Source organism: Carcharodon carcharias, chromosome 12, assembly GCF_017639515.1.
Source record: "Carcharodon carcharias isolate sCarCar2 chromosome 12, sCarCar2.pri, whole genome shotgun sequence".
In the NCBI taxonomy this organism is placed as follows: domain Eukaryota; kingdom Metazoa; phylum Chordata; class Chondrichthyes; order Lamniformes; family Lamnidae; genus Carcharodon; species Carcharodon carcharias.
In genome coordinates, this window is record NC_054478.1 from 22,734,826 (window position 1) to 22,749,599 (window position 14,774).

The 14,774-nt window shown below is 42.2% G+C and overlaps 1 protein-coding gene across 2 annotated transcripts in view; it reads right to left on the reverse strand.

The window, feature by feature from the left end:
* pdia5 (protein disulfide isomerase family A, member 5) overlaps positions 1–14,774 on the reverse strand; it is a 115,574-nt gene that overhangs the window by 65,537 nt on the left and 35,263 nt on the right. For both annotated transcript variants that reach the window (XM_041201636.1, XM_041201637.1), the window contains 3 exons: positions 7,835–7,926; positions 2,220–2,291; positions 1,495–1,631 (listed from right to left, as the gene is read on the reverse strand). In XM_041201636.1, coding sequence (XP_041057570.1) covers positions 1,495–1,631; positions 2,220–2,291; positions 7,835–7,926 — 301 coding nt within the window. The remainder of the gene's footprint in view (positions 1–1,494; positions 1,632–2,219; positions 2,292–7,834; positions 7,927–14,774) is intronic.

Below are 14,774 nucleotides of genomic sequence, written 5' to 3' on the forward strand. Positions count from 1 at the left end.
GAAATTCCCAGAGTTTGCTTTCCCTAAATTGTCATAAAGATTTCTTCCCTCTCCAGAGGATTGCAAGGTTGGGATGGAAGGAGAGGGAGAATGGGATGGGTTTAACTGTGTCGGCAGAGGCCAACTGGTCCTTTCCTGTTCTTAAATAAAACCGGGCTTTGTACAATCAAAACCAGGATCTTCCTTCCAGCTTTGGAAAAAAAAAAGCAGCAACTGTTTGATACTTCTGTTATTTCTAGAACGGCTTAAGCAATATTTAAGAGCAACTTGTATTTATATAGCACCTTTAGAGTAGAAAAAAGGTCACATCACTGGTTATCAAACTAAATTTGACACTGAGCCACCAGGGTAGCTACTGATGGGCCTCCAGGACACTGAACACTCCCCAGCCGTGTCTCTCCCAGGACGTGGTCCCTTTAAGATCGAGAGGCTGACTCTTTACTCCCCCTCCCCAGTAATGTAAACATGGGTAAGGCCTGTGCTGTGGTCAGAAGGTACAGAGGAGATTTACAAGGATATTGCCAGGACTGGAAAATTGCAGCTATGAGGAAAAGGTTGGACAGGCTGGGGTTGTTCTCCTTAGGAGAGAGGAGGCAGAGGGGAGATCTGATTGAAATGGACAAAATTGAGTCCTGGATGGGAAGGGTCTATTTACTTTAACAGAGAGGTCAGTGACTAGAGGCCATGGATTTAAAGTGATTGGTAGAAAGATTAGAGGGAAGATTACAGGGCAGTTAAGAGTCTGGAACTCACTTCCTGAAAGGATAGAAGAGGCAGACACCCTCAATTCATTTAAAAAAAGGTGCCTGGAATTGCACCTCAAGTGCCATAACCTGCAGGGCTATGGGCCAAATGCTGGAAAGTGGGATGAGGCTGGGTGGCTCTTTTCTCGGCCAGTGCAGACACGAAGTATAAATGACCTCTTTCTGTGCCGTAAACCATGACTGGGGTGGGGCTGAGCTTCTGTCGGGCTCGGAGTGGGATGGCTGTGGTGGCAACACAGAGACCGAGGCCGAAGGTTCATCAGTAACAGTGGGAATTACACACACCGAGCTGATCTGCTACAGGGTGGCTGGGGGGTGCGGGGGGTGCAGAACCTCACATTTCAACCAAGATAAAAAAAATTGTGGTCTTCGAGGTGTTTCAAAACAAAAATACCAGACGGGCCAGACCAGCTGAAAACCAGACTGTCCAGTATAAACCTCAACAATGGCCAACCTATGAGCCACATAAGGAGACAGGTGACCAAGGGGCATTTTAAAAGGTGGTGGGATTTTGTGGCTGTTGAATTTTTAGCAATTGTCATTGAAATCCACCGTATTTTAGTTAGGTATGGTTCCCACGTAATGTGGTGAGATAGCAGGTATGTCGGATAAGAAAGCTCCAGAGCAGTTAATAAAAGAATGTGGCTAAGCATAGAGTTTCCTTCGCTCTCACAGGGCATGCATATAAGCAACGGATAAAAGGTCCCCTCGAATTCAGGCTGTAACTTACACGGCGCATAAAACATAACGAGCACTGATGAATGTTCCTTCACAAACCCATCGAAGCTATCGTCGGTCAAATGAGACACTGCAGACTCCTGCTCTGCCCATGGGACTTCAGGGGCTTTTGGCTGCACTGCTTGCGGACTGGTGGTAAAAAGGAACACAACTGTTTTATGAAGATGAATGCACCGGAGAGACTATTGTCCATCGACTACCAGATTCTGTTTGACATTGTTTTGATCCCCACTATCAGCGCATATCTTTGCTGAGCAGATTAAGAGCAACTCTTTTTCTGGCTGAGTGCATTTAGTGCGGCTGCGTCCAAGTTTAAGTGGCCAAGAATCGTAAAGTACCACACAGAATCTCATTCTAAATGTGTTATTAAGCAATAAATGTGAGCGTTTTTGGATCCAAGTGATCAAAAGGGCCAAAAACAAAATACTTTCACAGACAATAAGCTATTAGTAAATATTTGTTTAGAGAAACGATAAGGACATTAATGAAAGTCCATGTGTTTCACTGAGCTGTTATGAAAACATGCCCAACATAATTGGACTAACAGCAAGGTTTAAGAGGATTCATAATTTCAATGCAGTGAAGCATTTATGTTCCCAATGTAATAAAGTAGCCTGAGAGGCGAAAAAAAAAAGTCCTTTGTATTCATGGCAGTACCGTCAGCAAGATAAGGCACATGTAATTTTCTTTATACATACAACACTTAATCTTACTCACTTTTTCATCCACTCAACAAAATCTTGGGCAGTAGCTCCGTAGTTTTCAAAATTAAATAGAAACTTTCCCTTCCTTTTGAAAGAAGCCAGAGAAAAAAAAACTCAATTATCATATAAACTATGCAGCATGGCACAAAACACAAACTCTTTCTAATAGAGAATGGGGAGTCTGAAGCTATATGATCAAATGGGCTGAAGGGACTTCTTCATACAAAGACATCTTGTGAATGTGTCATACTGAAATGGGAGCTGTCATTACGTTTTATGTTTCACTTTTTCTATTGCAAAATCCAGACCCTCAGTATGATAGCAAAATAAAAGTCTGAGGCACTGTCTATACATAAACGAACAAATAGTGCAGTAATTAAACATTAAACAAGCTCCCAGGGCTTGTCTAACAGGAACAAATTTTTTAGAGACTTTGTAATAAAAAAAAATCTCCCCCCCTTTGCACCCAGGAGTGCTGACTCAGGCTGAGATACAGTTCGAAGGCCATGGCAGTCCTTCAGTAACTCACGCAAGAGGTAATTATTTTTGGACATCAGAAAACAGTTCAACCTTAAGTGCAGTTTCTTTCTTTGTCAAACAATGGGGAAAATTGGCTCAACAGCTAAGTCTTCTCGCAGGTGCCACTGGGTGGGGTTGAGCAGCAGGATCACTAGCTGACTTTCTCTGTTAACCGTGGCACAGTGGGCAGCAATCTCGCTCGGGTCCCACTTGAGCACATAACCCAGGCCAGCACTCTAGTGCAGTCCTGCACTGTTGGAAATGCCACTTACAGGTGAGATGGTGAACCATCAGGTGGATGCACAAGATCCCACCTGCATCTTTTTGAAGAGGAGCACTGTTTTGCCCCTGGTATCATGGCCAACATTCATCCTTCAATCAACATCACCAGAACAGGTTAACTGGTCCTTACCTCATTCCCATTTTTGGGATCTTGGCGTGTGCAGATTGCCTGCCTTTTTTCTTACATTACAACAGTGACTACAACACAACTACACTTCCAGAAGCATTTCATTATCTGTAAAGCACTTTGAGATGGCCTGAGGTCATACTATATTTGTCCATGAAAGCCACCTAGGGGACCTTTGGACTAATGCAACTATTAAAAGAAAAAACTGACAGCTTCACAATCCATTGCAAATAACATGGTAGTGGGAATTTAAATCAGTTTAGAAATCACATCCAGACCTGATAGGACAATTAAGTCACATACTCATTAGCACAGAATTAGAGAAGTTGGCACCACTCATGAACAGCAATTAGAAGCATTCTACATGAAAAACACATTGTCAATTTTTTAAAAAAAAGTAAAGGCTATCTCACTTTCAACTCTGGAGACAAGAAAGCCATGAAAGTCATGCATTTAAAAAAACACTTTAAAATTCATAATTTGACAGTTGCTGTGAAATGATTCCTCGAGCAATTTCTGAAAAGAGAATTTTAAATAGGTCCTCAGGAAGCTATGGTAATTTTAAAACAGCTTTTATAGCGATCAATTTTAAGCAACACTATAAACATAATTTTATAAATATACTTAGAAACATTTTCTAATTTGCTCAAATTAACAAATGGCAATCAGTCTGGGCAAAATTCCAATTAAAGTTCATCGATGTTCCCCAAAGGATCAGGTTTTGCAACAGTAATTACCATCTTTAATGTTGAAAAATCATCTTTTCTCCCAGCCAAATAGTCATATGCAAATCATTTCTTTCCCCAGTCTCAAACTTTAGACGGTGAATTGCTTCAAGAACCCAGCACAACTGCAAGGCAGAAAATAAATATTGATCGGTTGGATTGAGCAGGTTTTTCTCCAGTGCATTCCTATTTGTCTTTCAAACTAAATGTTCATAACCAGTGTACAAAAATTATCTGCAAAATGATGATTGTTACTCTCTTTCTAAATCTTTTCCTCCGTTTATAAAAGGGGCATGGAATCCTGGGCTTTATAAGTAGAGGCAGAGTTCAAAAGCAGGAAAGTTACACTAAACCTTTGTAAAACACTAGTTTGGCCACAGCTGGAGTATGGTGGCCAATTCTGTGTACCATCCTTTCAGGAAGGATGTCAAGGTCTTGGAGTAGTTGCAGAGGAGGTTGACTCGCATGGTATCTGGGATGAAGGATTTCAATTACGTGGGGAGACGAAAGAGGCCAGGATTACTTTCCTTACAGGCGAAAAAGTTCAAGGCAAGTGCTCAAAATATTGAAGGATATGGACAGAAGAAAGAAAAACTGTTTCCACTGGCAGGAATGTTGATATGTAGAGGACACATATTTAAGATAATTGGCAAAAACTCCAAGGTGGAGATGAGGGTATTTGTTTCTCCCATGCAGCAGGTTGTTGTGATCTGGAATGCATTGCTGACTGGGTTTGGGGTGGTGGTGGTGGTGTGCAGAGGGGAAGAGAAACAGGTTCAATACTGACTTTCAAAAGGGAACTGGATAAATATTTAAAAGAACATTTTCAGGGCTGTGGGGAAAGGCATGGGGCTTTATTTTGACATGCTACAATTGTCCTGAACATCCCCAGGGTTTGCAAGTCAAAGATTCCATGTCTGACGGCGGTCCAATGACACACTGGCCCCTCCCCAACCCAAAAAATTAATGTGTGAATGTAGCACAGAGATCAAATCAAACTCATCCATGACGCCCCACAGAGTCAAATTTCCTGCTAACTCAATGATTCAGCTAACAAGAGAAATGGCTACTTGGGTGAGGTATGCCAAGTAGGCTAAAACCTGTGCAATTTTACCCCAAAGCCTTCAGCTGAGGGACAGGGAGAAATCAGACAGGGAAACATTCAGCATTTTGTTTTTCTCGCTTCAACGATTGTTTAATATTTGTACTGTTCTGTGGGAGGTGAAAAGATTGGGGCTCATTACAGCAGTGAAGCAGCGATGACTTTACAGACCATAAGGACTTTAATTAAATGAAATCCTTTGTGTCCTTAACACACCATCTAACCATGGCAATGATAACTTCTTCCCCAGTCACATATTTTGCAATGGTTGGGTGGGTTTACAACAATTCAGGTTATTGGGAGTTGTGACCATAGCCACGTTGAGTAAAAAATAATGCACTCACTAGTGACATTGTCAGACTGAGTTATAAGGAAGAAAACTGACTGGGGCAGAATGTTTATTTTCAAATGATCTAAGCATCATTTTGTATCTCCCCTACACTTCCCTTCTCCAAATCCTTAACCTCTTGCAAGCAACTTGTCCTGACTCTGGCCATCATCAGTCAGGAGTGTGATGGAATACTCTCCATTTGCCTGTATGAATGCAGTTCCAACAACACTCAAGAAGCTCGATGTCATCCAGGACAAAGCAACTGTTTGATTGGTCCCCATCCGCAAACATTCACTCCCTCCACCACCGGTGCACAGTGGCAGCAATATGTACCATCTATCAGATGCACTATTGAAACTCAGCAAGGCTCCTTCAAGAGCACCTTCCAAACTCATGACCACTACCACTTAGAAGGATAAAGGCAGCGGATAGATAGGTACACCACCACCTGGAATTTCCCCTCCAAGGCACTCACCATCCTGACTTGAAAATATATCGCCGTTCCTTCACTGTCGCTAGTCAAAATCTTAGAACTCCCTTCCTAACATTACTGGGGGGTGTACCTACGCTACATGGACTGCAGTGGTTCAACAAGGCAGCTCACCACCAACTTCTCAAGGGCAATTAAGAATGGACAATAAATGCTGGCCTAGCCAGCAATGCCCACACCTCCCAGGAAAGGATAAATGAAAAAAAAAGTCTCAATTCCAGCAGATTGGACAAACAGAAAGACAGATTTTCACTGATATAAACACCTTATGTTCTCAAACTGTCTGAAGCCACTTTACAGAACATTAGAAAAGGTTAAAGAAATCAGAATTCAACAACTTTCTCAGATTATATCATGTTAATCTTGTGTTTCACTTCTAGCTTAATATTTTTCCTCTTCAATGTGACATTTAATTAGACTGCAAGCAACTGCACACAGCTCCTATCTGCAACTCAGACTGTAAATATTCTGAAGGGAAATTAATAGTTAAACCCTTGTGGAATCCAGCAGTGTCTTCTCTTCCTGCCCTATAATTTGCTATGTCTTTGGTGAAGGCATCTGAAGACTCAGGGTCAGTTTCCATTTGTATGGTCATGATACCCAGTTCTACCTCTCCACCGTCTCTCTAATCTACCTCCAGACCACAGTGTTGTCAGACTGCTGTCCAACATCAACTCCTGGATGAGCTTTAATTTACTCCAGTTAAACATTGGGAAGACTGAAACCATCAGATTTGGCCCACATTACAAATTGCAAACCTTGCCACTGTTCACAACCCCCTCTCTGTCCACTGTCTCAGGCTAAACCAGACTGTTCATATTGGACAAGGGTTTCTGGCCAGTTCCTTCCCATCATAAAGACTGAGAATTTCCTTCTCCATGGCAATGGTTGCCTCTGCCCATGTATCGCTTAAATCCTTAATACCTTCACCACCTTGGTTACTTCACTGTTTTTTTCTTGGCTGCGTTAGCATCCTGCACACTCCTTAAACTCACCTCATCCAAAACTCTGCTGCCCATGTCCTATCCCACACCATTTCACCCTCAGTCGCCTACTTTAGTTCCCAGCACCTTAAATTTCTATAGAACATTCGCACAATTGTTATAGCACAGAAGGAAGCCACTTGGTGCATCATGTCTGCACCAGATCTCCAAATGAGCATTTCGTCAAGTGCCATTCTCCTGCCTTCCAAATGTAACCCTGCATAATGTTTCTTTGCAAATAATAATCTAATTCCCTCTTGAATGCCTCAATTGAACCTGCCTCCATCACGCACTCAGGCAGCGCATTCCAGACCTTAACCACTAAGTTTCTTCTTATATTGCTTTTGCTTCTTTTACCAATTACTTTAAATCTGGTTCTCGATCCTTTTGCCAATGGGGACAGCTTCCCCCTATCTACTCTGACAAGGCCACTCACAATTTTGAATACTTCTATCAAATCTCTTCAGTCTTTTCTCCAAGGAAGAGAGTCCCAACCTCTCTGAACTATCTTCATAACTGAAGTTTCTCACCCCTGGAATCATTCGTGTAAACCTCTTCTGCACTTCTCTAATGCCTTCACATAGCTCCTAAACTTAAACTCTCATCCTCATTTTGGCTTTGCTCCTTCACTTCTCCATGACCTCCTCCAGCCCTTGTGAAAGGTGCTATATAAACAAGTTCGTTTTTTTTTTGCCTTTTTGACAAAAGTTTTAGCCACCCTCAATAACTTCTCCTTTGTTAAAGTCCATTTTTGTCCAATTATTCTTCTGTCATGTACCATTAGCACCTTCAATGTAGATAAAGGTTCCACTTAAATGCAAGATAATGATGCTACTAATTTGTACCCAGCACCCTTTTTTTGGATATACTTTCTTTTGTGGTGGTGTGTTGGGGTGGGGTTAAAAAGAGGGCAAACCTCAGTACAAAAGTCATCCATATAGTGCCTGTCACACTACTTCAGCCACCTAATTTTACAAAGTTGTCTAAATTAACAAAACCACACAAGATTGTTTGGACCTGATCAGTTAATCTCAAAATGTGCCTTGCAGACGTATCAAGAACAACTTACTCAAAGTAACAGAAGGTTGGATATCCTTTAATGTTAAATTCCTGTTTGATTTCGTCAAATTCAGATGGATGGACATTCATTCCAGCCATTACCTAGAAAGGAATCAGTTAGCATTAGAATTGAAGTCACTGGTACAAAAATGACTGCATGTTTAATCAATTGGTGAACTTGTAGCCTGGGGAGCTGTTAACTATTTTAAGACCATCCCGAGTCATATTCTAATAGTTGAGATTGACTTTCATATCTAATTCAACTGAATGTCAGGGATCCAGTAAGCAGGCTTTTTGATAAGGTCCTGCATGGAAGACTGTTAATGAAGGTAAGAGCCCATGGGATCCAAGGCAATTTGGCAAATTGGATCCAGAATTGGCTGAGTGGCAGGAAGCAGAGGGTGATGGTCGAGGGGTCTTTTTGTGATTGGATGCCTGAGTCCAATGGGGTTCCACAGGGATCGGTGTTGAGTCCCTTGCTGTTTGTGGTATATATAAATGATTTAGACTTGAATGTAGGAGGGTTGATCAGTAAGTTCGCGGATGACACGAAGATTGGTGGGGTGGTAAATAGCAAGGGGATAGCCTTAGATTACAGGGGGGGATATAGACAGGCTGGTCAGATGGGCTGAGCAGTGGCAAATGGAATTTAATCCGGATAAGTGTGAGATGTTGCACTTGGGCAGGACAAACAAGACACTATGAATGGTAGGACTCTGAGAAGTACTGAGGATCAGAGGGACCTTGGTGTGCATGTCCACCAGTCTCTTAAGGTAGCAGGACAGGTAGATAAGGTGGTTAAGAAGGCATATGGGGTACTTGCCTTTATTAGCCGAGGCATAGAATACAAGAGCAGGAAGGTTATGCTGGAACTGTAGAAAACGCTGATTAGGCCACAGCTAGAGTACTGTGGGCAGTTCTGGAATCCACATTGTAGGAAGGATGTGGTTGCACTAGAGAGAGTGCAGAGGAGATTTACCAGGATGTTGTCTAGGCTGGAGAGTTTTAGTATTGAGGAGAGATTGGATAGACTGGGGTTATTTTCCCATGGAGCAGAAGAGATTGGTGGGTGGGGGGGGGCATGATTGAGGTGGATAAAATTATGAGGGGCATAGATAGGGTAGACAGGAAGGAACTTTTCCCCTTGGTGGAGGGATCAATAACCAGGGGGCATATATTTAGGGTCAGGGGCAGGAGGTTCAGAGGGGATGTGAGGAAGAATTTTTTCACCCAGAAGGTGGTGGAAATCTGGAGCTCACTGCCTGAAAGGGTGGTAGAGGCAGAAACCCTCGTAACATTTAAGTAGTATTTGGATGTGCACTTGCGATGCCATGGCATACAAGGCTATGGGCCTAGTGCTGGAAAATGGGATTAGAATAGTTAGGTACTTTGTTTGGCCAGCACAGACTCGATGGGCCGAAGGGCTTTTTTCTGTGCTGTAGACCTCTATGCCAGGAGATTGTTCTCACATGGCTCCAGATCACCTAACTCAAGAAGGGATGGTTCTGTTCAGTCTTGGTTAAACTAACAATTAAAACTCTCACTTGTTTATTTTACTTCAGTCACTGAACAGACTGGGTGATGCAACGAGACTCAGCTGGAAAAAGACCACATGGAAGACCAAAACTGAATTAATGGAGTGTGTATGCGAAGTCATGAATAAAACATCAACAAGAGGCTGCTCTGGGATCTGGTAGAAAGAAGCTTACAATCAGGGGGCGAGGTCTTGTGGTGCTCATTAGCAGCCTCCTCACAACTAATGATAGCACAGAAATTCCAATTCTTGGTTGGTCAGTCAATAACACTATCCTTCATCACGATAGGAGGGGAAAATGGAGATGACAGTTCAACCTGAAAACCATCTGCAATTAACCAACGTATTTACCATTGTGGCTGTGACCTACACAACGTAGGAGTGCATTCATGTTATTTTTACCTCGCTCCTGCCCTTCATACTAACCCAAATGTCTACACTGCTCAATATTAGACATGAATCCAGCTCGAAAGCATCAACCCTCTATGCATTCAATGTGCTGGGATACAGTCTATCCAGAAGAAATATTAAAAAACATCCTTGGGAGGTGGGGCATTGTTGGCAAGGCCAGGATCTACCATCCCGAATGCCCTCGAGAAGGTAGTGATGGGCCTCCTCCTGGAAATTGTACAGTCCTTTTGTTGAAAATGCTCCCACACTTGCTCAAGCGACAAAAAGAAACCTGATACAAACATATGGATGAGCAGGAGTAGGCCATTCAGCCCCTTGAGCATTCTCTGCCATTTGATAAAATCATGGTCAGTCAGGAGCCTAACTTAGTCTTAAAAATATTCAATGACCCTGTCTCCATTGCCCTCAGGGAAAGAGTGTTCCACAGACTAACAACTCTCTGGGAGAAAAATAATTCTCATCTCCATCTGAAATGAGACACCCTTAGTCCTAGTTTCTTACACAAGGGGAAACATCCTCCTTATATCTATCCTATCAAGTCCCCTCAGTATCTCATATGTTTCAATAAGATCATCTCTCATTCTTCTAAACTCCTATGGTATTAGCCCAACTTGTCCAACCCTTTCCCTGTAAGGTAACCCCTAATTATATGTCCAAGTCAGGACGGTGCATGGCTTGCAGGGAAACTTGGAGCTGATGGCGTTCCCCTGCACCCTGTGTGCTAGATGTTGGGGTTCAAGAATTTGGGTGGTGCTGCCAACAAAGGCTTGGCTAGTTGCTGTACAGCAGACAGAGTTTGCCATTGTTAAATTTATGGCTCAAAGAATGGTGTGGGAGAAATTCCTTGGTCACTGGCACCAGTACTGGGAAAGTGGGAATTGTCCCTTTGGGACAGATTTCACCTGAATTGTGTTGGGACCAGTGTCCTGGTGGATCATATAACTAGGGCTCTAAAAATACTGGGGTGAAAGGGGGGGGGGGGGGTCGGTGTAGAGGGAATCAAGTTTAAGAGGATGTGATAAAATTAAGGAGCAAGGAGAAAGCAAGAGAGCAATGTAGCAATAAGGAAATTGGTGTTCAGCGTGTGGCAGGAAGGGATAGAGCATACGAACTTAAGTGTGTGCTAGCAGATAAGGCTAGAGGTTGTGAAAATAACAAAAAGACAGTTAAAGGCACTATCTGAATGCACACAGCATTCGCAACAAGGTAGATGAATTGACAGCACAGATAGAAGTAAACAGATATGACCTATTCACCATTACAGAAATGTGGCTGCAAGGTGACCAAGGTTGGGAACTGAATGTTCAAGGGTATTCAACACTTAGGAAGGGGAGACAAAAAGGGAGAGGTGGTGGGTGGGTAGCAGTGTTAATAAAGGATAGAATCAGTACATTAGTGAGAGATGATCATAGATCAAGATGTGGAATCAGTTTGGGCAGAGCTAAGAAACAGCAAGGAGCAGCAAACATTAGGTGTTTCTTATTGGCCAAATAGTAATGGTAATGCAAGGTAAGTTATAAATCAGGAAATTACAAGTTCATGTAACAAGGGTAATACAGTAATAATGGGGGACTTCAATTTACATATAAAGTGGGTAAACCTAATTGGCACTAATGCTGTGGAGGACAAATTCCTGTAATGTATACAAGATGGTTTCTAAATAGTATGTTAAGGAACCAACTAGAAAATGGGCTATTTTAGATCTAATATTGTGCAATGAGAAAGGGCTAATGAACAATCTCATTATAAAGGAGCCTTTGGAGAACAGTAACCATTATCTGACAGTAATTTACATCAAGTTTGAAAGTGATGTCGTTCAATCGAAACTATGGCATTCATTTTAAACAAACGAAAGTATGAAGTTACGAGGCGCAAATTGGCTGTGGTAGATTGGGAAACAACATTCAAAGGTATGACAGTAGACAGGCAATGGCTAGCATTTAATGAATTAATACATGGTCTACAATAAATTTACATTCCTTTTAAGGCACAAAAAGCCAGCAAGAAAAGTGATCCAAACATGGCTAACAAGAGAAATAAAGATTCAATTAGATTAAAGGAAGTGGCATAAAAAATAGTGAGCTTGAGGATTGGGAGCATTTTAAAATTCAGCAAAGGAGAACCAAGAAACTGATAAAGAAAGAGAAAATCGAACGTGAAAGTAAACGAGTGAGAAACATAAAAGCAAACTGCAAAAGCATCTATAGCTATGTAAAAAGATTAGCAAAGACAAATGCGGGCCCATTACAGGAAGCACAGAAATGGCAAGTAAATTAAATAAATAGTGTGTCAGTATTCATGGAGGGGGATGCAAAAAAACCTCCCTGAAATAGAGAACCAAGGAAGATTGAGGGCCTGAAAGAAATTATTAGTAAGAAAGCAATACTGGAGAAATTAATGGGGCTGAAAGTTGATAAACCCAAGGACCCAATGATCTACATCGGTGTTGAAAGGGGTGGCTGTAGAGATGGTAGATGAGTTGGTGCTCATCTTTCAAAATTCTATAGGCTCTGGAACAGATCTTGAAGGTTGGAGGGTTGCAAATATAACCCCGCTGTTTAAGAAACTATGGGCCTGTTAGCCTGACATCAATAGCAGTGAAAATGTTAGAATCTATTGTAAAGGATGTGACAACAGGGCATTTAGAAAATAATGGTCGGATTGGGCAGAGACAACATAGATTTATGAAAGGGAAATCATGCTTGACAAACCTGGAGTTTTGAGGAATCAACTAACAGAACAGATAAGGGGGAACCAGTGGATGTGGTGTATTTGAATTTTCAGAAAGTTTTCGATTAGGTTCCACACAAGAGGCGAGTAAGCAAAATTAGAGCACATGGGATTGGGGAGAATATGCTGGCATAGGTTGAGAATTGGTTATTGGACAGCTAACAGAGTAGGAATAAATGGGTCATTCTCAGGATGGCAAGCTGTGACATGGATCAGTGCTTGGGGCCCAGCTATTCACAATCTATATCAATGATTTGGATGTGGGGACCAAATGTAATATCTTGAACTTTGCTGATGACAAAACTTGGTGGGAATGTAAGTTGCAAGGAGAATGCAAAGAGGCTTTGGGGAGATTTAGACAAGCTAGGTGAGTGGGCAAGAACATGGCAGATGGATTACAATGTGAAAAAATGTGAATTAATCCACAGAAATGCAAAGTATTTCTTAAACAGAGAGAGATTGGGAAGTGTTGATGTCCAAAAGGGCTTGGGTGCCCTTGTTCATAAAAAACTGGAAGTGAACATGCAGGTTCAACAAACAATTAAGGCAGCAAATGGTATGTTCCCCTTTACTGCAAGACAATTTGAGTACAGGAGTAAGGAAGTCTTGCTGCAGCTGTGTAGACCTTGGTGAGACTGCACTTGGAGTATTGTGTGCAGTTTTTGTCTCCTTACAAAGGAAAGATATACTTGCCATAGAGGGAGTGCAATGAAGGTTCACCAGACTGATTCCTGGGGTGGCAGGATTGGCCTATGAGGAGAGATTGAGGAGACTGGGCCTGTATTTTCTGGAGTTAAGAAGAATGAGAGGTGATCTCATTGGAGTGAACAACATTTTCATAAGACTCAACAGAATGCAGGAAGGATGCTTCCCCTGGCTTGGGGGGGGGGGGGGGGGGTGGAGGCAAGCAAGGGTGGTTCTAGAACCAAGATGCAGAGTCTCAGAACAAGAGGAAGACCATTTAGGACTGAGATGAGAAGGAATTTCTTTAGTCAAAGGGTGGTGAACCTTTGGAATTCTTTACTCCAGCAGGCTGGGCAAGCTCAATCCTTGAGTATGTTCAAGGTAGAGATTGGTAGATTTCTGGATGTTAAAGATATTAAAGGGATAGTGCGGGAAAATAGCATTGAAGCATTAGATCAGCCATGATCTGATGGAATGGTGGAGTGGGCTGAATGGTCTATTCCTGCTCCGATGGCCCTATACCTTGCTTGCAAAATCAATATCCTCAGAATGAATTTAAAAGAGCGCCACCCTGCTGCAAAGTGCATTTGCAGTACAAGAGAAAAGCAGGACCAAGCTCAGTTACATTAGTCCAATAGCTGGCCACTCAAACTTATAAGAGGCAAGAGCCCAACAGCACCTGTTAAACACTGTCAATTTAAGTGAATACTTTAAGGAGAAAAGGGTTTAGGACAGGACAAACAATACAATAGAGTGAGTTAGCAAGGCTGCGTATTGCTTACCAACTAGTTAAAGATCTGACTTTGAATGGGACTTGTTCGAATAATGCAAGTTGTATAAATTGGGGCTACGTAGAGGAAACAGATTACAGAGGAAGCCCTTGCTTAACGGTGTTAATCGGTTTCTGGAAAACGTTATGGAGAACAGTCCGAGGCTTGTAACTCCCTCAAGACTGCCCACTGTGCTCGAGACTATGCTGTTGCACGCTCAGTATGGGAGTTAAGGATGAATATCCAGGTGTATGTGACATTAATGTGCAGCAGCAATGCAATGTCAATGTAGGATTCTAATTGGAGAGTGACATTAATACAAAATAACTGTGCAGAATCACGTTAAGAGATGACATCCTGTACAGTATTTTCCTCCTGGCCTTCAAAGTCATTAACACAATGAAGCAGGACCTTGCAATAAAAGAGGTAACTTGATTGAAACCTTTAAGATCCTGAGGGGTTTTGACAGGGTGGATGTGGAGAAGGTGTTTCCTCTTGTGGGAGAATCTAGAACTAGGGGTAACAGTTTAAAAAGTAAGGGATCGCACATTTAAGACAGAAATGAGGAGAAATTCTCTCTCTGAAGGTGGTGAATCTTTGAAACTGTCCCTCAATAGGCAGTGGAAGCAGGGTCTTTGAACACTTAAAGGCAGAGCTAGACAGAGTCTAGATTAACAAGGTGGGTGAAAGGTTATCCGGAGTAGCCGGGAAGTTACAATCAGGTCAGCTAATGATTTTACTGAATGGCAGAGCAGGCTTGAAGGGCCGAGTGGCCTGCTCCTAGTTCGTATATAGCATTCCTGTAGCTTTTTAATAAAAAG